This window comes from Leopardus geoffroyi, chromosome C2, assembly GCF_018350155.1.
Source record: "Leopardus geoffroyi isolate Oge1 chromosome C2, O.geoffroyi_Oge1_pat1.0, whole genome shotgun sequence".
Taxonomy (NCBI): domain Eukaryota; kingdom Metazoa; phylum Chordata; class Mammalia; order Carnivora; family Felidae; genus Leopardus; species Leopardus geoffroyi.
In genome coordinates, this window is record NC_059333.1 from 5,785,640 (window position 1) to 5,811,068 (window position 25,429).

Here is a 25,429-nt window from a genome sequence, read left to right on the forward strand (position 1 = left end):
CAGTTTCAGCTGTTACTGAAATTCATTTCAAAAACTGTCCTCAACTACAGGCTGAAGAAATCTTCTGTTTCCCCCTTTCGTCTAGCCTCACCCCTTCCTTCCTTGATGACATCAGCACACACTGAAGACATGAATGGGCCATGAGTGGGAATTAACTTTGCTTGGGGGTGGGTGAGTGAGAGCTTGGCTTTAGAAAGTGCTTCATAGTCCTTGACCCTCTCTCCGGCTATTGGCTTTCCCGTCATGATCTGCCTGGTCCAGCTTCTGGATGCTTCAGGACACGGCACTGATGGATTTCTGAGACACTTATTGCTCTTCAGTGAGGGAAGAATTACAGACCCAGGGGGACTGAGATGGAAGGATCCTTGACCTCAGAATTCCCTCAGCCCAGTCAGCGTGGAAGCTAATGGAGACATTGGCAGGAAAATAGGCAAGAGGCAGAGAAAACATGACAGATGCCCAGATAGTGGTTCCCAACCTTTCGTGTGCATCAGAATCACCCAGGGTGCCTGTTCAAAATACCCATTCCAGAACTCCATCTCCAAAGATTCTGATCCACTTGGTCTAGGGTGGGGCCCAGGAATCTGCATTGTAACAGACATTCTGGGTCATTCTGACGCTGATTATCTGGAGCCCTCACAGAAAAATACTTCCCCAAGTGTTAGACATGGGTCCCTGCCACCTAGCACAGGGGGACAGGACCTCTCAAGCTTGCCACTCTCATAGCCCGTGACTTCTTTCTGCCAGGTAAAATGAGCGAGCTTCCCCACCTTCCTTTCAATGTTCAACTAGCAGAGGAATGCACAGAGGCCAGTCATAATAGGAAGGAAACAGTCACACTAAAGCACTGGGAACATCCCAACTGCATGATCACCACCACCACCTCCCCAACTAATGGAAATATTGATTCAGTGACATTCAACATATCAACAGAGGTGTGAATGTTGGTCATAAGCAGAAGCGATAACCAGCAAGAGGCAAGTGGCAGGGCCAGAGGCACATGGAAGGGGAGTGTCCGAGTGTCTCATACCTATAATGCTGTGAGCATAGTTGGGGAACTTTAAGGATTCCTGCATTCAGACTCAAAAATATTTATTAAGGTTTTACTTTCCATATGGCCCAGTGATGGGGGTACATCATAAGAGGCAAAAAGGCATTCATTTCATCTCAGTAGAGAAATTGGACATTAACCAGGGAACTCAAGCATTTTTCGTTTACCTATAAGGACTAGGACTAGGACGTGATGGTGAGAGGGGGGGTGGGGCGTGTGGGGATGATGGGAGGGGCTACTTCAGATCCAACTCTGGGAAGATCCGTCATGGAGTTGAAAATCTGAGTCTCGGCCCGGAGCTGGCCTGCCAGGCAGGGGAAACAAGAGGCAATGGCTCCTAAGGCATGTTGGGGCAGCAGCATCACTGGAATGCCATGGGCAACGGGGAGGAGCCCGAGGAAAGAGCCAGCCTGGTCGCCAGGCCTCCTGGTCCAGCCTCATGAGTTTGCACTCCACTCTGCGAGTGTTGGGATGAGTTGGCAGAGTTCAGTCTGATGATCACATCACACTGAAGCATCCACAGCTTACAGAACGATGCTTCTTTCGTTTGTGACGAGCTTCATCCAGTAATGTTTACAAACATTAAGCAAATCTACTCAACGTCATGCATCAGTCTCTAGTTCAAAAGAAAAACACAGAACTATTCATTTAGCATCTGCACCACATTCTCTACTAGGGATCATTTTTTCATTAAATGTTCCCTCTGGAACCACATTACGAGGCCCTAAGAGCCTCCCATTTCCCATTTTGAAGTGGAAACAGTGGGTGACTGGCCCCCCAGCAGATGAGCCCCAGCAGAAGTCTGAAGCTGGGAGCTCTGTGAAGCCCGGTTTACTGCTTGTGTCCTGCACCCCAGAGCTTGTCACCTGTGCCCGGTGGTTCACCTGTGTCATCTCAGATCCCGTGCGGCAGTCTCTGCACACTGCATTTTGGCACATTTGCAGAGGCCGATTTATGATCTATTTCCTCGACTGCAAAAGACACTATTACTCTGTTCTAATTATACTAGGACTGTGTCACCATTGTGGGAATTCTTTAATTATAAGTAGAGCATCTACAATATGTTGTCTGCACATTATAATGGCTGCATGATAGAAGTTGTGTTTCTAGGCATTTTGTTTAGTTTTCCAGAGTTGCAACAAAGATTCATTATGAGGATAGGAGAAATCACAACAATTGACTGTTGAGCTCTCCAGCCGGTGAAAACAGATGCCCTGGCTGTATCTGCAGCTCTGTTCGCTTCCCTGTCGCTCCTGTGGATGAGGGTACACTTGAAAGTGGGGGTCTGATGGTGTCCGTGTCTGTGTCCGCAACCCCCCCCCCAACTCCAGCCACAGGGTCTGACACATGGTAGGCACTCAATAAATAGATTTAAATATCAACCAACTGCCAAGTTCTGAAATCCGAGTAGAAGGGGTGGAAAAGAAAGGATGTTCAGCATTTTAAATAAACAGGACTCGGGAAGTCCATTTGGCCCCTTTCTTTGTTCTCCATTTCCTGGAGATCCTGAGGAGATCCATTTCCTAAGATGTCCTGAGACATCTAACCGGCTAAGTGTCTGTTTGCTAGATGATCAGATGTTTGTAAGTATGTACACAGTCTCTCTCCAGCTCACTTTGTGGAGACTTACCAATGAGATCATCACAGGAGAACTTAAATTAACTTTCTTACTCAAAAGATGTGCAAGGATACAAAGACACGTGAAATGATATGTGTTCGACTTGGTCCAGGTTTTTGGGTCATATTAACCTGAAAGTCATCCCTTGGTTCACCATCCACCCATCTGGGCCGAGAGCATGTACAACCGCCCTTGGTGCGTGAAAGGGCTAGACCAGGAATGAGTGGGAGCTCCTGTCCTCATCAGCTCTACTTTTCAGCTCTTTTCTGAAGCATGGGGAACTCTCCAGCATCTGGCTTTATGATGTTTAATGGGTATTTTTTTTTTCTGCCAAACCTTCTCTAAATTGAGTTTTGAGCCTTCCTGATCAACCTACCAAATGTCCCTCCACCCTCTTCCCAACAAACAGAATGTGTTCCAATCCTTACCAAGTGTTTGCCACTCAGGAATCGTGGGCCAGGCCCCAAGATCTACAAGGCCCCATCACCACCATGTCTCGCAACAGCCCTGCGGGTGGGTGAGATGATAACCCCACTCTCAGAGATGAGGGAAGTGGGCACATCTGATGAGCTCACAGCCGGCAAGTAGTAAAACTGAGTCAAAGGCAGACAACCTAACTCCAAAGCTCCTCCTCAACTGCTCCGTGTTGCTGTTGAGTGGAGACCATGATTCCCAGGGGATATCCACGGACTGAGTAGACTTCCATATCTACATAAGAAGAGTTTACAACATGGATGGAATCTTTTTTTGTTTAGACTTTGAAAGCACATGCACACTCCAGCCATCACCCAGAATGGTACTAGACATCGTCCTGCAGGAAAATACCTGATGGGGTGAGGAGTGTGCCATGTGTAATGAGCCCTTGATAAATACTTGTCCGTTACACAATGGGAATGTTCAGGCCTCCACAGCGTCATCACCATGTGAAGCTGAGCCCACAGCACCTACAAGATAGGACTGGGAATAGCAGGGAATAAAAACAGATTAATACCTAGATCACAGTACACATGACATGTTTTATAACCCTATTATCCCCCAAATCCTCTCTTATCCTGAATTCAGGATGATTAAAATAATTTGATTCAATGGGCAGAAAAGCTTAATTTAGGTTTAGACCCAGTGTTCAAAAGCCAAGAGTTATTTGTATCACTTACCTTCTAATTTGTTAGCTGTTTAGCAAGCATGATGGCTCATCACTAAGTTTTATTTATATTAGAATGTTGGGGAGCCAAATAAAATGCTTTCCATGCAAGGACAGTAAATCTCAATGTGTATTTCCTTAGTAGCTTAGCTGGTAAGACCTACAAAGAAGGTTACCAAGTGGAATCCAAGTCAGATTTTTATTTTAGCTGCTATCATAGGAGTTATCATACAGAAGAGTTCAATTGAGGTACAAAACAGCTCCCAAAACCTGATTATTTTTTAAAAAATGTGTCAACTACCTCAATATTCTACGAACTGAGATCATTTTGCCTCTAGGAGGCTTGCTTAGAGCAGGACAGAACTGCAAGCTGTGGTTCAAGGAAAGTAATACCATGACCTATATTCCCAACATTATCAGGCCGTTGGTAAAACTGTCCTCATCTAGAAGAAAAAAAAAAAAAAGGGATAATGAACAAAATTAACTTAAAAAGAGTTCTAGCTTTGAATAGAGACTGACATGCATAACTTGACCATGGAATTTTCCACATAGGGAGATCTCAGTGAGAAAGGGGTAAGGTCCTGCCCCACTATGGGTGGGCAGGCTTGGTGGGAGGAAACACGGCAGGGGGAGAGGGATGGGAGTGAGGAGATTTCGTCCTTGAAGTGAGAAGATCAAACTGACATCCCCGCCCCCGCCCAAGCATCCATGCCAGGAGTAAATCTGATCCACGGCTGTCTTTGCAAGAAACTGAAAGAGGAATAAAAATGTGAATCCTCAAATCTTATGTAAGGGACTGGGTAATTTTCTGGAAAAGATTCATTAGCATTTAAATAACAAGCCCCATTTATCGAAGCTCTACTTATGAAGTCCATAGTACCTGGAAGATATTTAGCCTCCTACCCGTGAGAATGTTTTTCTGTCTCTTTGAGGACCTCTCTCCTAGCATTTCAGTGGAGAAAATGCAATTATCATTCATACCTTGCTGTCCAGAGAGCTTAGTGCTCGAGCATAACACATTTACATTCTAATCAAGGCAAAAAAAAAATATCTTCCAATAAAGTCTTCTGTGGAATTTTGCAAGTAAGTGATGAAATGTGTCTTAAAATCAATGCCCCAAAGAATATGCACCAAGACGAAGCATTTTGATGACCCAGGAAATCTTAAAATATATCGATTTGGCTGCCATCTTAATGCTTCTCTCCAGCATTGTAGAATGATGGATTAGGTTCAAAGCCCAATAACTATAATTTTCCAACAAGAAGAAAATCTTCCATTTAAAAAGAAAGTCATTTCACTGCATTCAATTGTCTGCCTCCCATGATCCAACATGGCATTACACACAAGCCAGTGTCATGTATTAGACACTTAGATGTCCAGCATGAGGACATGTGTGGTCAAGTGATGGGCAATCTCTGAACCAAAACATGGAGTCTTGGGCTCCATTTTCACCACTTAATAGCTGTGTCACTTTTCCTCTCTGAGCTTCCATTGTCTCATCCATAAAGTGACCCTGGGCTGAGTGTATCCATCCAGGGGCCTATGTGTACTGGAGATCATCATGGGCTCTGTGAATGGACCCAAGGATGAACATCCTTACCCCTACCCTGGAGCAACTTCCAGGCCCATGAAAACACATAAGTAAGTCACTGTAACAGTGCCAAGGAATGGCCCCCTCGGCGTTGATCTTCTGACACTGCCTCATTAGGGTTGAGCAGTAAATATAGACTGTTGTGTTTAGAAGTCTCCAGGACATTTTGAAATATAACTGCATAAGATTCCTTTTTTAGAAGCAGAGAATTCAGTGGTGTAAAAGGCCCATCTAGGACCTTATGTTGCCTATAGGCCAGAGCCCAAGAAAAGGTAACTGAGCCTCTCTCTTCCCTATTCCACAGGGTTCTAGAAAAGACAGTGTTGCTTGTCCACTCCAGTGTCCCACCAAAGAGCTGAACTAAGAACTCTGTCCACTCATTGACCTGCTGTCTTTGGTTCCAGATTTAGAGAAAATGAAACCAATCTGGTGCCAGCCTCTGTATATGTAAATCTCTGGTTTTGAGGAAGGCAGACATATGAAATCCAGATACCCATTAACCATGTGTTCTCCACATTGAATGACCCACATCTTTGACAAAGTTCAATTCCATTGAAGACATATGTTACCATATGCAAAAGACTAAGTGAGTATTAGGACAAGAGGGTATCACCATCTCGGTCTAGGAACTTGAAATTTAGTTGATGAGTAAAACAGCCCTGATCAAGGCAATGAGTAAATAGAAAACCACAGTAACACAGGAGATGCCTGGAGCTGCTGTAACAACATACCACAAACTGGGTGGCTTAAAAGAACAGAAATCTATTGTCTTCTGGGAGCCAGAAGTCCAAATTCAAGATGTCAACATGCTCCTTCTGAAACCTGTCAAGAAAGATCCTTCCTTGCCTCTTCCTAGTTTCTGGTAGTTGCTGCTGACAGTCTTTGGCATTCCTTGGCTTGTAGCCCCAGCATCTCAATCTCTACTTCCATTGTTCCGTGGCATTCTCCTCTCCTGTTCTTATAAGGACACTAGTCCTGTTAGATTAAAGGACTACCCGGGTACAGTCTGACTTTCTCTTGACTAATGACATCTACAGTGACCCTAGTTCCAAGTAAGGTCACATTCTGAGGTACTAGGGGTTAGGATGCGGACATACCTTTTGAGGGGACATGAGTCAACCCATAACAACACCTTAAGGTAGGAGAACCATTAAAAAACAGACCACGTTAGAGCATATTTGGCCACGCGTGGAAGATGGTGGCTATTCTCTGGAAGTTTAAGTGATGTGCGTCGAGCCACGAAAACATTAAGGGCCAAGAGAAAGGTTTGAATCCATAATTCCTGAGTCCAAATCTAACATTCTTTACCCCACAGGACTTTTTAGAGTGCTTAAGTATCACATAAATGTCTCAGACCACAAGAGAAAAGAAATGAATCCTCTAGACAAAAACAGAAGGAAAGGCTTCCAGGATGCATGAGTCTTACAGGGGCGTCTTAAGGCTGGCGGGGGGTGGGGGGGGGGCAGGGGAAGAACCACCCTCAACACTTTGATCACAACTGATCATACTCCCAGAGACTAAGACATACATTATTCTTGGCCTCTTCACAGATCCTACCACCAGGAGGAATGCCAAGGCAGGACCCACAGCAAGAAACCGGTATGCCAGCCAGTGGACCCTCAACAGACCCCACCCCACCATTTCAGCACACACCCTCACCACAGACTGGAGGCTGCCGACGCCCAGGGCTGCGGGATCAATGGACAAGGAGAGTGACAGTTACAGTGTCAGCCCCTCACAAGACACAGGTAGGGGTCTGCACGCCTCCTCCTCAACCCTGGGGATGGGCACAGCCCTCAGATAGCCTTCACAGGCTCCTCCTTATGCTCTTTCAAGGCCACTTTCAAATTGTTAGGCTGTTTTTTAACCAGTATTAATACAACCATGCAGCACTGATGATATCCAGGCCCTGGTGATTTCTGCAGGGCAAAACCAACGGGCATCTCAGATGTCCTGAATCTCAGACTCATGCTGTCCTCTCCTTTTAGTTCCTACCCCACTGAGAGAAACACAGATACTTTAAAATGCTCACCCAAACTGTTGCAGTAGTTTCTGAATATACTCTGAGGGCACGTGACCTGCTACCATCTCTCGGTTTAAGACGTTGCACCGGAGGTGTCATGGCAAGGTCATGGCACCCTCTATAGGGAACATGGGCTGATCCTTTTGACAATTCAACAGGGGTTGATTATAAGGTAAGTCATCCAGTCTGTGCCATCAACCACCAAGATTTCACTTCTGAGAGAAGACAGGACCTAAGAATAGCGCTCGGTTGCCCCAGCCCCCAACCTTAACTCTAGAAAAGAAATTATATCTAAACCTAATAGCTGTAGGAAATTTGAATACTCATTTTCTTTTGTTCTGGCTGATATACTTCAAAAATAATGTTCCAAAGGTGGAGTGTTACCCTGTGCATTTATTTTTATGGCTGTTATTTCTCTTAGAAGAGTCTCAGAGTTGTACAGAGGTGATTCAAAACTTTTTCTTTGTGAAAAATACAGATTCCTCTGGCCAAGATGCGCCTCCTTTTGTCCTGGGGGTTTCCCTAGCCCCACAAAAGGGTGGCAGTCACAAAGGATGAGTCCAAGGGATCAGGGGCCATTCTTCCCACTGGCCAGTTTCGTGCAGAATCACGGCTTCATTTCTAACCACTGCCGTGTCTTCCTTGCAAGCTGAACTGCAGAGCTCAGATCATTCGTGTCAATTAAAGTCCCTGCGGAACAGAGTGATCCGCAAGTCAGAGCAGGGGGTGGACACGGCCATTCATTTACACGACACTCCCAATCATCCTAACTAAACGCAGAATTTTTTAAGCGTTGCTGATTGACGAGCGTGTCCCAGGCTGGGAGCATCTGACTAACGCGATTGAGCTGAAACAAAGCTTCCTGAGCCCACTTTACTGAGATGTAAAACACAGGCCCCACAGTGACCGAGGCAGTTCTCGGTCAATGACCCAGGACCCTGCCGGCGTGTACCATGATCTGGGAGAAACAGCCACAAGCCAGAGAAGGCCATCCAGTTGGTGCGACCATAAAGCAATAATTTATCCGTCTCGTTCTCTCTTTTTATGATATAGATCGAGCGCGAAGCAGCATGGTCTCCACAGAAAGTGCCTCCTCCACTTATGAAGAACTGGCCAGGGCCTACGAGCACGCCAAGATGGAAGAGCAACTGAGGCACGCCAAGTTCACCATCACAGAGTGCTTCATATCAGACACATCATCTGAACAGTTGACGGCAGGGACAAACGAGTACACGGACAGTCTGACCTCCAGCACCCCTTCAGAATCGGGGATCTGCAGGTTCACTGCATCCCCCCCCAAACCTCAGGATGGAGGTCGAGTGATGAACATGGCGGTTCCAAAGGCACATCGGCCAGGTGAGAAAAGAAATGCACGGACCACTGTTTAGGAGACTTGTCTTCCTGATTCACTCTCGTCTGCTATGAAAGCCCATCCTGGTGTTTGGACTCAATGCTCCCGTTTGTAGGTTGCTGTGTAATGAACCACCCCAGAGCTTATTGGTTTGCAACAGCGACCATCGCTCATTTTGTGTACAAATCTGAAATGTAGTCAGGGCTTGGTGGGGCAGCCCATCTCTGTTCCAGTGGTGTCAGCTGGGTAGGCTCACTTAGGTCTGGAGGAGCCCTTCCCAAATGGCCATGTGTAGGATTCTCCACCAGGTGACTTGGGCTTCTTCGTATCATGGCAGCTCGGCTCTAAAGCAAGTGTCCCAACAGGCAAACAGTGGACGTAGCTGGTCTCTTAAGGCGGGGCCTGGAAAATGACACATCATTTCCACCATGTTCTGTTGTTCAAGCAGTCAGAAAGCCCAAGGAGCCCCAAAGGGAGAGAAGGAGATCCCACTATGTGAGGAGAGGAGGCTCAAACGCAGGGGGCTTGTGTTGTAAAGCTGATGTACTTAAGGCTTTCAGAAGGAGAGACGTCTTACCAGGGGGCCGGTGCTTGGGCCTTGGTTTCATTGAGTTACCCAGAGTGACAGTAACTGGCTAGGGTTTGGTCAGCCACTGGTTCAGTCTTTGTCTTGAGCACAAGAGAGGGGTCTGGGTGTGTGGATGGCAGCTCTGAGCCCTAAGGCCTACAGGGCCCGGCAGATCATGTACATAAGTGAAGAGAATGAAGAGCAAGGGGAAAGGGGAATGGTGCGGGCAGAAAATTTAAGAGTTCACAGGCTATCTAGAGGGAAGAGACTCCAGCGTGTTGCCGCCAACTAATCCCCAGTGGAAATGGGGGGTTAGTATGAGTCACTTTCTCAAGAGAAGCCAGAAAGCTTGGTTTTATACGGAGACCCACAGTTTTCAAGTGTTGGGCCAGACTCTTACAAACCATTATACGGGGCAAAAAGACACATCTTTAGATGGAATCCGGCCATGGCAGCCAGTTGTACTCGTCATCTGAAGAATCCCTTTTTCTTCTTCACCTTGAAATAGCTGCCTGTAGACTTTCCTTTGTGGACGGCCTCTCCATTCTTGTTGAATCCAGTTTTATTTCTCCTTTTCCCATTTTCTGAACCTCTCTACTAGTCCTATTTCAAAAAATTTATCTTCACTTTTAAATTACTGCAATTCCCTTGGGTTTTATGGCATATAGCCCAGCTGAAATGAGCCTTATAAATGCATAAAAATATATAAAAATAAGAATTGTCTAGCCAGCAACTAATCTTCCAAACTGAGTCAAGATTCATGCCAGCTTACAATAAAGAATGATGGCTTCATTTATTTTCATTCTGTCTACCTCCTCAGGGAGAAGATGAGCTGTGATTTGTGGGTGTTTTTATTTCCAGCATTTTTCGTTGTTGGCATTTATTTGCAAGGCAAATGCGATAAAAACATAAGCTCTTTATGGCTGTAAAGCCTGAGAGTGAGGAAGATAGGAGAGGAGAAAATGTGCCTCTGGACATGTTTAACCTTGGTAGCCTTCAGTTGCTGTCTCTATAAAATGGGCGTTGACGTGGGTGCCTACCGTATGGGGTTTGTGTAAGACGAGTGTGGCATTATTTGGGTAAAGTGGTTAGTTAGCAGTTGTTTCTCTTGTTGCTTTGTTGAGGGATTCTCGTGGTGACTCCAGTGTGGTCTCCAGATGTGCGGCTGGCTCCTCTCCTCCCTCCCTCCCTCTTGTTGGTCTCCCTTCCGTGGCCACTGAGGTCCTCAAAAGCATCCGCCTTATTTGCATATCACCCAGTTACTACGCGACACTTCCATCGGCAACCATATTCCCTTGCGTACAAGAGCTCCTGGGTGACATGATGCTCCTATATGTGCAAGCTTTGAATTAATTAAAGGCTTGGGTTTCTTTTTGATGTCTTGTTTGAACAGAAGTTCAAAAAAGTTTGCACTTCTGTTATGACATCGTTGCTTGGATCCATCAGAACAATCGAAAGATCACAATGAGGTCAGGTAGTAGAGCCTTAAAATGCTCTTTAGACTAAAATGAGTTTATAACTTTAGGTAGGAGTAATGTTTCAAGTCAGCACAAGTCCTCATGTCCACAAACTTTGCTTTGTCCACCCTAGATGACTGTATTATTATTGTTGAATATTTCTCAGGCTTTTAGGAAAGCCTTTCAGTTGTGTCTTTATAAGGAGACTACATTCAACACCAGGCACCAACCCCAAGGTTACAATTTATCACTCTGCTGACTGGAGGCTGCCTCAAAATCATCAGTTCCTTGAGTGCTTTCACACCTCATTCCTACCTGTGTTCCCGTGGTTCTAGGTGGTATCAGTCAGTGTCAGCAAAGCCTCCCCAGTCTCTGCCCATCTTTCCCCTCACCTTCGCGTCTTCTTGGGACCCAAAGCTTTTAAATGCAAATCAAGTCAGGGTCAAGTTAAATCAACTTGGCCAGATCCTGGCTCCAGGAAGACAGAAGACGTGTCTTAATTGCCTCCAAACTTCTCTCCCGGTGTGTAGCAGATAAGCTGGCCTCATAGTCAGAAATATCTTGAGTGACTTAATGGCACTGAATATATGCTCCCACCCCTGTATGTGACACCTATGGTAGGTGCTTAAAGATGTGGAATGAATGCAGATCTCTGTGATAATCACATAGCTGTTATGATGACAAAACTCACCAATTGGCTAAGATATTACAGTTACTAGAACTTGTTAGTAAAAAGAACATTTCAGTCCACCCCCTCTTCCAGCCTAACTTTAAATAAAGTGACTTATTTTCTGTTCTTGCTCTTGACAAGTGGAAAGGAAGTCTCTTCCACAGAAGGGGAGCCCCCCATGCAATGTGAAGGCTCTCACACTTGGCAAACATCAGAATCTAGCTTTCGATGTTCAATAGTACTTGAACTCTGCATTTACTGAATTTTTAGGATGTTTATATTTTATGTAAAATGCCAGTTGTGCTATTGTTTTATTTTCTGCAATAAGGGATGGTTATTTCCATCTTTAAAAACAAAAGACAAGCCAAACTCCATCTTCCTCTGAGAAACAGCTGGAAAGTTTAACAGTTTCTTTCCCTCTTGGTCAAGGCAACTTCCAATACTTTGATTACCGTAGCTGTTCTTGGGTTCGGGTAGCATCCTGAGTCAGTTTCTAATGTTCTTGAATTACTGCTCCTCCTTTATTCATGAGATTTATCCTCATGCCATCAAGAAACGCCATTGCACGAAGCTACTAAAATCCATTTAAAGGTTCGCATAGGCAACCTAATGCATCCTGGCCTCGGGAGCATCTGGAGAAGGGTTGGTCCACTTAGATCTCTGCTGTCACACTCTAGGACCCCAGCCTTAAATATATACCCATCAGCCCCTCCCGTGATGAATGTACTTGAGGTTTTCCAGCCGGAAGTGGCCACTGCCTGCTGTTGACTTGTTGGTTCTCTGAACAACCAGTTACATGAAGCAGTTTGGGGGGCTTCAGTGTTCGGATCCATCTATGCCCTCCTGGATGTGTGCATTTATCCAAAGAGAAGAGCATGGGTGAGAGGTGCTTACCTGAAGGGCAAGCCATCCTCTGCTCCCTTGGCGACCTCCAAAGAAGGTGTCTCTTCCTGCTCTCAGCTACTGCGATCGTGCTGTCTCCCCTCCGAAGCCCATGTGGTTCTCGTGCTGGCTCTTGAATCAGAATTACACTCCAGAGAGAGCTTCACTGCCCCAAATCCCCCTCTTCAGCCTCTTTCTACCTCCATCTCCCTCGCCCTCTGAGGATGTGGCTCTGCTCGGGGAAGGTCACCTGGGTGCAGACTCCCTCCTCCTGACCCAGGGTGCCGTACAGTTCCTCTCAAGCAGTTCTGCCTCCCACCTCCCCTAATCCCTCTGGGTTGAGCGGCTGGGGCCCCGTGCCTCAGACTTGCATCGTTCTCTTTTTTGCACTCGTTAAAATTAGATTTTCAAGTTTCGATCACGAGTGTTATTCTAAGAGCTATGGAAAGGGTCTCCTTTCAAGTGCAAGTATCTCTGATATTCCCACACGCTCACACGCCCTGCACACGTGCGTGGTTCTGGCCTCCATCCTTCTAGAGATGTCCCTGACCCTTCTCTCCCGGCCTCTCAGCCTCCTTTTTCCCGTCAGCATGTATTTTTTGAGTGCTCACTCAGTAACTGGCCCCACTTCCAGAGCTGGAGATACGATGATAGACGAAACCCACAAACACCCCGTCTTAAGGCAGCTTGCATTCCTGGAGGTGGAGACAGACACTGTTCAAGTAAGCAAATAATACAGCTTCAGATGGTGGGGAGTTCTGGGAAGGGAAGTAACTGGGGAAAGGGACAAAGCCTGGCAGGGGTCAGGAGTTGGGGAGAATGGTCAAGGAAGGCTTCTGGGAGCAGTGAGACGTGAGCTGAGATCTAAATGGTGGCTGGGGCAAAGAAAGCCTGACAGACACCATAAAGGGACAGTGGTCCAGGCAGAGGGAAGTGCAAAGGCAGGAGATTGGAATGAGCTTCACATTCACCTCGTGGCACAAGACTTTGCTCTGAGCTGACAAACTCTCGAATGCTCCCATAGTATTTATAGTTAGAAGGACCCTGGGGCCATTAGCAACACCTCTGAATATTGCTGTACGCCCTTGCCCTGGATAGACCTAAATATTCCAACGAGCTCTTCCTGGCTCCCTGCTGGGAAACCGATGTCTTTGATGTGCATTTGTGATTTTGTCTTCTTAAGGACTGACTTGTTATTTTAGTGTGACGTCTCCAGAACACAGGAAGTGATGGTGGACTTGTTCTGAGGGGCTCGCCTTTTGCACCGGCCTCCTTCCTTTCACTAGTTCCAGGTGCCCAGGCTTTCCCATCTTTCCGAGGGCTCTCGCGTGTTTATCGTAGGTGCTGCCGTCGTATCTGTCCTCCAGTTCCTAAGTGTGCGTTGTTTTGTTCTGACTGCCTGTTCTCGGACTCCGAGCCCTTTAGCTCAGTTTTTCTTGGCTGGCTTATTGGGATTCAGCTTGGGTTGCTTAGGAGCCAGCCCACGGGTAGTGCAAGGTAAGGAGGAGACCGGTGCCTGACAACGTGTGAGGGAGAGGCAGGAGGCCCACCTGTGTCCTGCTGAGCGGCCAGAACAAAGGTTCTAGATTCCAGTGCCATGGATGACAGGCAAAAAGTTTTGCCATAGTGCAAGTCTGGCATCTCCAGAAAGACACAAATGTTTTACACTCATTTATGCAACCCATATTTATTGGATATCTTCTCTATAAAAAGATACCGCACCGGGTATTATCCTAAGACATAAAAGTGTTAACATATTAAACCAACACTTCCCACAGTCTCCTTATTTTATCAGAATAGCATGTAGTATAATAAACAGCAGACAAAGAAACCTGAAGACACAAGGCAGATAAACGAGGAGATCTAAGAAACAAGGTCCAAAGCCAGCCTATGGAAGACAGGGACACCCCCCACACACACACACATACACACACACACACACACACACACACAAGTGAGATGCCATGATTAGCCAGGAGCAACTCAAAGGTGCTGGGAATACACAAAAATGTAAGAAGACAGAAAAGTCCTTTGTGGACACAGCTGGCCCCAACTTCTAACGTATCTTATATCCCAAACTTGGAAGCAACAAGCTTTGAATTCAAGTGATACAGTCAGTCCTCTCATGTTGAAATCCCTTGTGCGGTTACCCATTGCTCTCAGGATAAAGACTCATGGGGCTTTGAGAAGCCAATCCCGTCTTCCTCACCCATCAAGACCCCTGCTTTCTGGGCTCCTCAACTCCACAAATGTCTATTTCCTCTGCCTAGAATCCTCTCACGTCCAGATTAACTCAGTCCTCCCGTGGGATGATTCAGGGCACACAGGTCTGCCAGCCCCCTGGTGGAGCAGGTCTAAGACTCCAACCGGGCCACCCTCCCAGTAGTCCCCAGCGTGTGGGTCCTTGTGGATCTTTTGTGGGAGCTGGAGCTTCCTTGAATCTCATGGCCCCCTCCTCACCGGGTGCTCCAAACACCCTGCTCAGTGGTCCTGACCTTGCCCAAATGCTGGGGCAGGTCTTCTGATCCTGTTTTTTATTCAGAACTACTTGATTTCAGAGGAGTCGTAAGCAGCAACAAACTCAAAGCCCCGCTTCATACCTCAGTGTAGTTTTTAAAGTTCACCAGTGAGTAGGAAGATCGCAGTATTGATGAGCTCTTAAAAATGCATGAAGCCTCCTAAGTACAAGCCAAGAATGGTAACAGAATCAGCACACATGGGCCTCCGCTATCGGTCTCGCATTATTTATTTAGGGGTTTTCCGGCTTGCCTTTTGGGAGCGAAGATTCATTTACCAAGAGAGGTTCATTTACAAGTTTTCATTACCTTGCTTCAGCATTAATATTAAACTCAAAAAGTGTTAGATCTTGTTTGGCTCCGGAGTGGGCAGACTCCAAGCTCACCCTTTGTAAGTAGCTCTTTGATGTTGTAGCATCATTACAAGCCTGATCTGTGTGGTTCTTAGTGAAAGTGCTGGAAGCATTCTTTGCTTCTTACCTTTGCATCAATACCCAGCCCCATCCAAGCATAGAGATGAAGCCTTGTTAGAAATTGATGAAAGTTCCTTTGTATTTGGCCCCAGAGGACAGCCAAGCCCCCCGGGACTCTGGTTCACTTTCATTCCCAAAGAATTTGTTGTGAAAGCATCCGTGCATGGAAGGGGAAGAGGGCTATTGCAGTGTGAATTGGAATCGTAGCCTCCCCAAAATGCATTTGTTTGTTTCATACTTACCCCCGGATTCCTGATACAGATGTGCTTACCTAGTGTCCACAGGTGAGATAGTGAAGAGCATAAGGAAGGCTTAAAGATGCCCTTAGAACTCACCGTGCCCCCTTCTCTTGACTACAGATAAGATGCAAACACCAAAGGGTCACAGCACCGTTTCGAGGCAAAGGCAAGAATTTTGCGTGAAACCCAGAAGTTGCTAGCTCATGCTCTTACCCCATCCTAATCTCCCACTGCATCGGGCCACGTCAGAGGCAGACCCCGTGGCCACTGTTGCATGGGAACCGTCCCTCGCTCTCTCCCAAGAACCGAGGCCATAACTCCTTGTGGACCAGTAGAAGCTGAGCAGTGAAATCCCTTATTCTGATTGAGTTAAATGGTTTTCAGATAAGATTAAAGCAAAATGAGGGTCCACTTGGAATTGTGAACTTTGGCCCCTTTAAACTATGGTTTCTCAACAACACAATGAGCACTGGAAGCAGGGTCACTTTTTCTGGCGGGGGGTGAAGGGGAGGGGTTGCCTGTGCTTTGTAGGGTTTTAAGCAGCATCCTGAGCCTGTGTGCAGTAAAGGCCAGTAGCAGCCACCTCCCAGCTGTGACATCCAAATAGTCTTCAGACATGGCCTCCTGCTTCCTGAGGGGTAGAATCACTCTTTGCTGAGAACCACTGGTCTACACTCTAGACGTTTCCTTCCCTAGTGTGGGGTATGCCAAATGGCTGGAAGCATCGCCCGAGAATAGATTCATGGAAGGCACATCATTATAGATTTTCTGAATCAATGCATTCTTGCTCTTTTTCCATATCGATTTTGCCATCCTTCTTCCAAAGCTGAAGTGCATTCAAACTGTGTGTGCGTCTGAGTATCCTGAGAAAGTTTGGGAAGTTTTGCTTTCCCGACAGGAGGGAGCGTCTCCTGGCTTCAGATAAGTGACACAGGTTCACTAGAGCCGTTTTCGCAAGGCTGGGCCAACCATGGCTGGAAGCCCCCTTGGGGGTGATGGCAGGCTCTGAGTATGCCAGGCACCTGCTAGGGGGTATGGGGCCGTCAGAGGGTCTGTGCTGGTTCACGACTGGCATCAGTAAGCAAAGTGGTTAGGGACAGCGGGAGAAATCAATGCCACTCGTTCGGTGTGAACTTTCAGAGAGACTAGTGGCGCCGAAGGTCCCAGGGGCAGTGACAGGAAAATGAGGAATGGACCGTTATGTCAACCATAAGGCATAACATTGAACAATGGCTGCGCCACCCCCTCCCCCCAGTCCCTGGAGGTGGATGTCTCAGGGGCACAGGAGGGACAGCCTGTGATCTGGAGTTTGCAGGCTGAGGAAGTATGCAGAGGCCCCGAGGTAGGTGGATATGGCCAGGAGAGGGGACAGGGCCACACCCTCACCTGTGATCTGCACACTGGGGGCCCATGTGGCCATGTCCTCCTCCACTCCTCTGCTGCATCCCATCTGCTATGGCTCTTTGTCTCCCATTTTCATCCCCTGCCCAAGTTCTCTGTCTCGTGTTTCTTCCCTCTTCTTCCCTGTGTGTGTGTGTGTGTGTGTGTGTGTTTCCATCGCTCATTCCGCCTCTGTCTCTCCATCTCTGTCTCTCTCTCTGATCACTCTCTGATCTCTCCATCTCTCTCTCTCCGCTCTCTCAGCCCCGTTCCCCCCACTCACCCCACCCTGACCACCCGTGTCAACCCCTCTGACTGTGGTCCGGTCCGGCACCTGAGCCCCTAAGCTCAGCCCCTCAGAGCACCTTTTCCCAGATGTCCGGACCCCTCCACCCCCACCCTCACCCCACGTCTCCGACACAAGGGCCGGGCCTGAGGAGCAGGGCACAGTGGGGAGACTGATCACAACACACAAATGCATGAATTAAAACCCACAAAAATCAGTGGGCAGTGTGCCCCCCAAAGTTCCATTTGGGACTCTTCCCCCGTCACCGTGTTTGCATTCATGCTGGGTTTGGGAAAGTAGCTAACAGGATCTAGCTAATTAGGAAAGTGCTAGAAGTGTAGGCCGTTATGGAAGTAGGGCAGAAGGAAGACGTGGAAGGCGGCTTTGGGGCCCCCATATCCTTTCCCTTCCAACCACCAGCATGTGAGCCCGGGTCCTTCTACCTGTCCCTTCTCCTGTGCATTTCCACTTCCCTTCGGTGGCAGCTTCTCCCCAGGGCTTCCTCCCCTCTGTGTGTCACACACACACACACACACACATGCACATACACTCACACATGCATACAGACATACACGAGCACAGACACACACATAATCACATGAACATATGCATACACACATGCACACACATGCACGCACATACACATAAACACATGCACACTTACACTCACATGCACACACATACACACATACATATATACACAAACACATACGTACCCCCCCGCACACACAGACCCATGCACCCACATAGACACACGCACACGCACACACACACACACACACACAAACATGCACACACAGTTACACACATACATATACACACAAACACATACGCACCCACCCGCACACACAGACCCATGCACCCACGTAGATACACGCGCACACACGCATACACACAAACATGCACACACAGTTACAAGCACACACACATCCACACATATAACACACACGCGTGCGCACGCACCTCACTTTCCTTGCCGTCTGTGTGCCGGTCACTGCACTGCGTGTCGCTGCCACCCCTGCCCCCTCCTACCCGCACTATTTCACCCCTTCCCTCTGCTCTTTACTTCTTGGAGAAGAGGGTCCACATGAGGGAAACAAAACGAGAAGGAGAAAGAGGGAAAGAGGAGGGGTAAGGCGGAGTAAAGCAAAGAAGAGGAGTTTAAGTAACAAATGACTGAATCCTCCTGAAAATAGAGGCAAACCCCACTGAAACTGGTTTTACTGGAAACAGTGCTAAAGCCACGCTTCGGCTCCGCCCGCGTTTGTGGCCACAGTGGGTTGACACGCACAAGGATGGCCAAGGGCCACGCGTGCCTCACGGAGGTGACTGTAGACTTGAGCTTCTCCGGGATCACTGGTCCTCTCACACGTGTGGGACGACTCCAGAGGGTTCTGGTGGGCTCTCGTCAGGGCGTATTGCTCCACAGAACATTAGAGAAGATTCAGCGGCTGGGGGTGGGTCAGCTGGGGAGGATGGAGTGTGAGGGGCTCAAAGACCTGCTCGCTGTGGAGACAGATGCCTTCAAAGAGGCTCTGCTCCCTGCTGAAGGAGATCCAGCCCATCCCAGACAAGATTTAAGGACATCTGTGTGAGTGTCCTGCGGCCGCCATAGCAAAGTACCACGGACTGGGAGGCTCAGAACAACTCAGGTTTATGCTGTCACAGTTCTGGGAAGGCAGAATTCCAAAATCTGTGTCAACAGACATGTGCTCCCTCCAGGAACTCCGGGGGAGAACCGCTTCCTTGCTGCCTCCAGCTGCTGGTGGCTGCAGGTGCTCCCTGGCTTGGGGCAGCACCTCTCCACCCCTCCTCCCCTCTTCACATGGCTCCGCCCTCTTCTCTTGCCTCCAGTCTCCCTCTGCCTTTCCCTAGAAGGACACCTGTCCCCAAACTTGGCACCCACCCCAAGTCCTGATGACTTCATCTCCAGATCCTTAACTTAATTACATAAACGAAGACTTTCTCCAAGCAAAGTCACGCTCACAGATTCTGAGGGCTGGGACATGGACATATCTTGGGGAGGAGGGGGTGGGCACTAACCAACCCACTGAAGACAGAAGCCAAGGTAGAAAGAAGAGTTCCCAGCTCATTCCCCTGGCAGGTCTCCAGGCCATTAACTTCAGACCTTCTGAGAAGGGAGATGTCTGACAGTAAAGCCGTTTCACGTGCATTATCTAATGAAATCCCCACCACAACTCCGTGTGGTGGATTCTGCGAGTACCCCCATTTTATGAGTGAGGAGACTGAGCCCAGATTAAATGCAGGCAACGTCTTCCAGACCTCTGCTCCTAAATCGCTCAGGGAAACGAGCAGGCGGAGGGCAGGACGCTAAGAAAAGCGGGTGTGCCCCTCTCCAGATTGTCAGCATCGTCAGCCCATATTCAGGTTTTCCAGTCCCCTTGTCTCTCGCTGGAGTGATGAGTGCATGAGTTCTCTCGGATCTGCAGGCATCTGAAGAACATAGAAGACGGAAGGGTGCGAGAACTCAGTCTCCCTAGTGGTACTTGGATTGGCACGTGGGGTGGGATTTTAATGGACATAAAGTGCCTTTAATAAACACAGCTCACCACCGATTACTCGGGTGCTTTCTTCCTCATAAGGGCATGAATTATTAAGAAAGCTCATTTGCAGTATTCACACTGTCAAAAGGGCTAATTAGAGCATCGTACAACTTAATAAAGCTTTGCCTGAAAAGTGGATCACTCAGAGATACTGGATAGTCACAGAGAGTTGTCAGACCTTCAGTAGGAGAGCGCGGGCAGCCTTCGTACACAAAGATGTGGGGGCTGGGCTCTTTCCGTTACTAAGGATTTGCAATTCTCCCCCACCTTTCTCAGCTACCCCAACCCTCTGATCACGAAATCGAACGTGAGAGCCCTTGCAGGCAGAGAGCAGCTATCATGGGCTTTGTCTTTTGATTTCAAACACATTTGTTCTACCTCATCTAGGACCTGAGCACCCTGCAATCCAGCTGGGACCAAGAAACTACTGCTTTGCAAGGGGCTTAATAAGTCCTGTTCATTCAGTGGGGACTTAGCGGGATAGAGAGCCATTCCCGAATCTGTCGCAACACTTTGCAAATATGCCACGGGTTCAAGATTCAGCTGGATCTCAGAAACAGCACGAGGCATTCTTGACCTACATTTTCAAATCACCCTGGGGGTAAAGGAATGCCACGTTTTCTTAAGTCTGAGAACAAAATGACAAAAGAATAATAGTCATGTAAATAAATAAATGAGCAAATGAATATAATGGGCTTATTCAACTCTCAAGAATAAAGATGGGTCACTGCTTTTAGGAAATGGGATGTGTAAACACCCCACCGTCCTTCCCTTTCACCATGAGGCCACCCTCCATTCAGAAGCCAGGATCCTTGGGCCCTTTTCTAGCTCACTGTTCTATTCCCTCTTACATTCCATGGACATTCTCTGAGCTCAGACCATCACCATGCCTCCCGCACCTGAACATCCTCCCGTCTGGCATCCTGGCTCGAGGACAGTGCACCCCAGCCCACTTTCTAACCAGAACTGCCCACCCACCCAGTGTGCCATGGAAAAGTTACAAGTGAGCCAAAACAGTGAGCCCCTCGGCCCCCAGATGGCCAGGAAGAGCCCCCCGCATTCATCCCAGCTGGTTGCTGCACAAACACTTCTTGTCTGTGTGCGTCCTGGAGAAAGAAAGACCCGAAGCCCTGGGCTAACCGATGAGCATTACCTTTTCCTTGGCATCGCTGCCTCCCTCCTCAAGCCCTGTGCTCCCCCCATGCTTCCAGTCACCACCCACGGGGTCCAGTGTACCACACTTTGTACCTGGGGCGCACTGTCGCCTTTGAGGTATGTTTTTCTTTCCATGGTGGGATTTTGAAGGATCTCGTTACCTCTCTTTCTCCTGCTGAAGCATGACACTTAAGAGCCTAAGCCAAGGTGCCCTAGAAAAGCCAGTGGGATGCCTGGTGGGATGGGTGTCAGGACAATTCCACCTGCTTTTGTAGTGAGCTCTGACAAGGGGTCCTGCAAAGCAGTGGCGAGGTCCAGTGACATCTCCGGCTCTAAATGCTGAACGACACTAGGCACCTGCTTAGCAGATGAGGAAGCCAACTAACCACTCTGTGTTTCCTTCCAGGTGACCTCATACATTTGCCTCCATACCTTAGAATGGACTTTTTGTTAAACCGAAGCGGTGCCAGCACCAGCAGGGACCTGAGTTTAGGGCAAGCGTGCTTGGAACCTCAGAAAAGTCGGACCCTGAAGCGACCCACGGTCCTTGAACCGATCCCCATGGAGGCGTCCTCCTCCACGTCCTCCACGAGAGAGGGACAGCAGTGGCAACAAGGGGCTGTGGCCACATTACCTCAGCGAGAGGGAGCAGAGCTGGGACAGGCAGCTAAGATGAGCAGCTCCCAAGAATCCCTGCTTGACTCTCGGGGCCATTTGAAAGGAAACAATCCCTACGCAAAATCCTACACCCTGGTATAACAAATAGCATGACTGGACAGCAGTTGTAAATACAATTTAAAAAATTCAATCAAAGCTACCTTTTTTTTACGGAATTCCAATATTTATAATTAAAGAAAATTGCCAAAATATATTAAAAAAAAGAGAAAATACTGAAACCACAGACAGTGCAAAGACTCTCCTGCTTTTTTTCTGTCTGAGTGTGAGCTCCATCTGCCTGGGCATCTGATTTTTTGGGAAAGAAGTCCAGTTTTATGATCTTCACAGGCTATTGCATTTTTACTGATTTTCTACAAAGTGCATGGGGGACTAATTAAACCTTCTGACTGGAAGTTCTATCACACAAGATTTAAGAACGAAAACAGGGAAAAAAAATTTACCCTCTTTGTGAATTTAAAAGGAACCTTGATTTGGGGGCAGGGGGGGAGACTTCAGTCACGTTTGCACACCTTTCTTTCCCTTTAGAAACTGGGTCCTCAATTTGACCTCCTTCTGTTGTTAATTAGGATGAGTGCCGTCAGTGAAGGGGTTGGGGGGGAATCAATTTGATTTTCTTTTTTTCTTTTTGTTTATTTTTTAATTTAATGAGACACTCTTTGCATTTTGTCTAAGCGAAATAAAAAAGGAAAGGTTGTCTGCCTTTATTTCGGTGTCTACCTCTCTTGTCTCCTACTGATCGCTGGGTCCTCCTTCCTCTTGACTCTCGTGTTTGCAAACACCAGGACTGACCCAGACAGAGCCCAATTTAATAAACCAGAGAAGATAACAGCACTCCAAGCTCCTCAGGAATGGCTGAGAAGAGCACAGAAGACACAGCTGGTCCTGACCATAACCGGGGGCTGGCCAGGTGTTCTAAGCTTCCCAGATGTTCCATTCCTTCCTTGCCTTTCCACAGCACTTCTCCCTCTAGCTACGCCAGGGGTCAGCAAACCATGGTCCACGTGCCAAATCCAGCCCTCTGCTGCTTTTGTAAATAACATGTAATTGGAACACCGCCATGTACACCATTTCCATTTTGTCTATGGCTGTTTTGTGCCACGATGGCAGAGTTGAGTAGTTACAACAGAGATGGTATGGTCTGTAAGGTGGAAAATATTACCATCTGGCCCAGTACAGAAACGTTTGCAGACTCCTCCTCTAGAGTCCCACAGTTAGCACCAGCTTGCTGGAGAAATGAAGAGTGGACCAGGGAATTCTATGCACCCTGCCCTCCGGGACCTGTTCTGTCACCACCATGACTGGTATCTAAATTTGCAATAGACCATCTTAGAATATGTTGCCTCTGATTCACTCCTCTGTACCCGGAGGAAAACCAGCCAATAGTAAGTGAAGTTCCTCTGAAATTTAACTTTTAATTTTTTTTTCCTCCAAGTTTAAATTATTTACCACGTGGCTCATCCTACCAGAAAACGTACTCTTAAGTAGTCTGAACTTCATTCTTCATCCCATGACACACGGTGTGCTTTAGAAAGTGCACATCATCCGCCCACGGCACCCACACCCACACCCCATCCCAGACTCTCTTAGGTCTTCACAACAGGTGTCTGGCATTGATCAGAAAACTTGATCAAATGTCCATGGCAGCTCAGTTGCCCAGGTAACACACTACACAAGTACCTTTCTCTCTCTTAATAGTCTCTACAGGCTCCTATTTAAGCCACCAGCACAGACTGGTGCCAGTTATTACCATCTGAGGACATGTTTAGAAATGTCTTTCCTGTTCTCCCCTCCTCCTTCCTTCCTTTCCTCCCTCTTTTCCATCACTGCTTCCTTCCATTTATTTTCCAGGTAGGCACGTTGGCCTACCTAGCCTGCAGACCAGGTCCACAGCTCATCTGCCAGAGCAAACATTAGATGACTCCGTGCTTGTGAAGTGTGCTTTCTTTATTCTTGCCACAGTTTCAAAATTTGATCCCTGTTGACAGTTTATTGTCTGCACCCTTATAGACCCTCACAGACTGCTTTTGTATGCAAAGGAAATTAAATGCTACTTTCTGGGAAAAAATTAAAACTATCTTTCATCAATTTAAAACTTCTATAGTCCCCAAACTTAGAAGTTTACCATTTTTTTCATTTTCTCTCAAGCTGTGCAAAAATAAAAATTCTGCATCATGACTGCCTCTCTAATGGATTACTTTCATAATCCTGCCTTGACGATGTTCGTTAAAATGAATTCAACACACAAGCATTGTATCAAAAAGTCCACTTCTCTCTCTCTCTCAGGAAGGAGCCTGGAATTAATGGCCACAAAGAGATCCAGATCCATAGATGTAAAAGGGGCGCTGTGTAGTAAAACAGCCATTATCCAGAGTGACAATAAATTAATTTTCCTCTGGACCTCTGCCTGTCTCTAACCTGATTTATAATGTCTTTGAGAGGTCATCTTGTTAGGCTAAGTCTGAAACCAGAGTGCTTTATCTTAGATCAATGGGACGCAGGTAAGTTCTTTATCCTTTGCCAATATCTAGAGGGTCACTGGACAATATCTAGAGGGTCACTGGGCTGGGTTTCTTCTGAGGCATCCATTCAGCTGACAGTCTAAAAAAGGCCCACCTTCCTAAAGTGAACAAGGCCTTTGCCTCATACATAGCCAATAAACCACACAGCATTAGTACACATATATCTACACGAACCCTAGTGTTTGCATTCGGTTCGCACGTCTGCCTGCCCACTTTCTTACATCCACATCTGCCATGACCTTCCACGAGGAGGAGAAGGTGTAGAAGTGGAGGTGAAGAAAGATGAAGGGGTAAAATGATACAAAGCTTATCATAGGTCAGGATGGATAAGCTCCCATCCCACCATGTTTGTGCCCATGCTACAGAGAATCATGATGATACTTTAAGACACCGAAAACACGCTGTTGCTTAAATTGCTCATAAAATAAGCAGGAAATCACACTCAGTTAAGGCCCTTCTGATCTGGGACTTTGATCTCCATAGGCCAGAAGCTTCATGTGACTTTTAAGGAAATGACTGAGGCCTTCCAGAAAAGCTGTGAACTCTGTAAATCTATTTCTAGCAAAGGTGGACAGCCTCCGTGGACGAGGATTGCTAATCCAAGAACTAGTTGATTATAATCACCTACTCTTGAAGGTTCAGTGGGAGCTGATGGTATGTCCGTGTTCAAAAGTGTTCCTCTATTACCTAAAGAATGTGGCCCAGAGGGCATCATCAGCTCTCTGAAGATCACTTGGGAAGATTAAGTATCAACAATTTAATATCCAAGGGTCCTGACCCCCATGTTACTTTTTCACTCATTGGCTCAAAGTGACCTGTCAAACAACAGAGTCAGAGGAATAAAGCTGGAGCGAAAGAAAAGTTTTCCTCAGTTCTTAGAAACCAAACTGTTGCAATCCTAACAAGGGCATAAGTCAAGGAGTCTTCGGGCTTATGTAGAACTGTGTCTGTTTGCTCTTGTATGTTGTTTATTTGAGAAGATTCGTGATGGTAGAGCTCTTGAGTAGCCTAAGGAATTTCTGAGCCTACCGAGCCGCGGCTAGGACAGAGTTAGGTGGTAACTAAGGATGGGACCCTGGCTGAGCCCCTCTTCCCTCCACAAGCTGGGACCAAAGATGGGATGGACCTCAGTGTTGGCTGGGCCACTCAAGTATCAGCAAGCATGAGAGTGGGAATTAACGGTTGAGAGACAATCCGCCATGAGTCCCTTGCATTTGTGCATATCTGCTGAGAGGAGACATTAATGGATTCTGTTCTGTACTATATT

The 25,429-nt window shown here is 47.3% G+C and overlaps 1 protein-coding gene across 1 annotated transcript; it reads left to right on the forward strand.

Moving 5' to 3' along the window:
• The first annotated feature begins 402 nt into the window (after positions 1 to 402).
• LOC123610558 (Down syndrome cell adhesion molecule-like) lies at positions 403 to 24,494 on the forward strand. The gene is made up of 4 exons (XM_045501329.1): positions 403 to 747; positions 6,952 to 7,149; positions 8,478 to 8,780; positions 21,372 to 24,494. The coding sequence occupies exons 2-4, from the start codon at positions 7,101 to 7,103 to the stop codon at positions 21,722 to 21,724; spliced, it is 705 nt and encodes a 234-aa protein (XP_045357285.1). The 5' UTR covers positions 403 to 747; positions 6,952 to 7,100; the 3' UTR covers positions 21,725 to 24,494.
• The last annotated feature ends 935 nt before the right edge of the window (positions 24,495 to 25,429 follow it).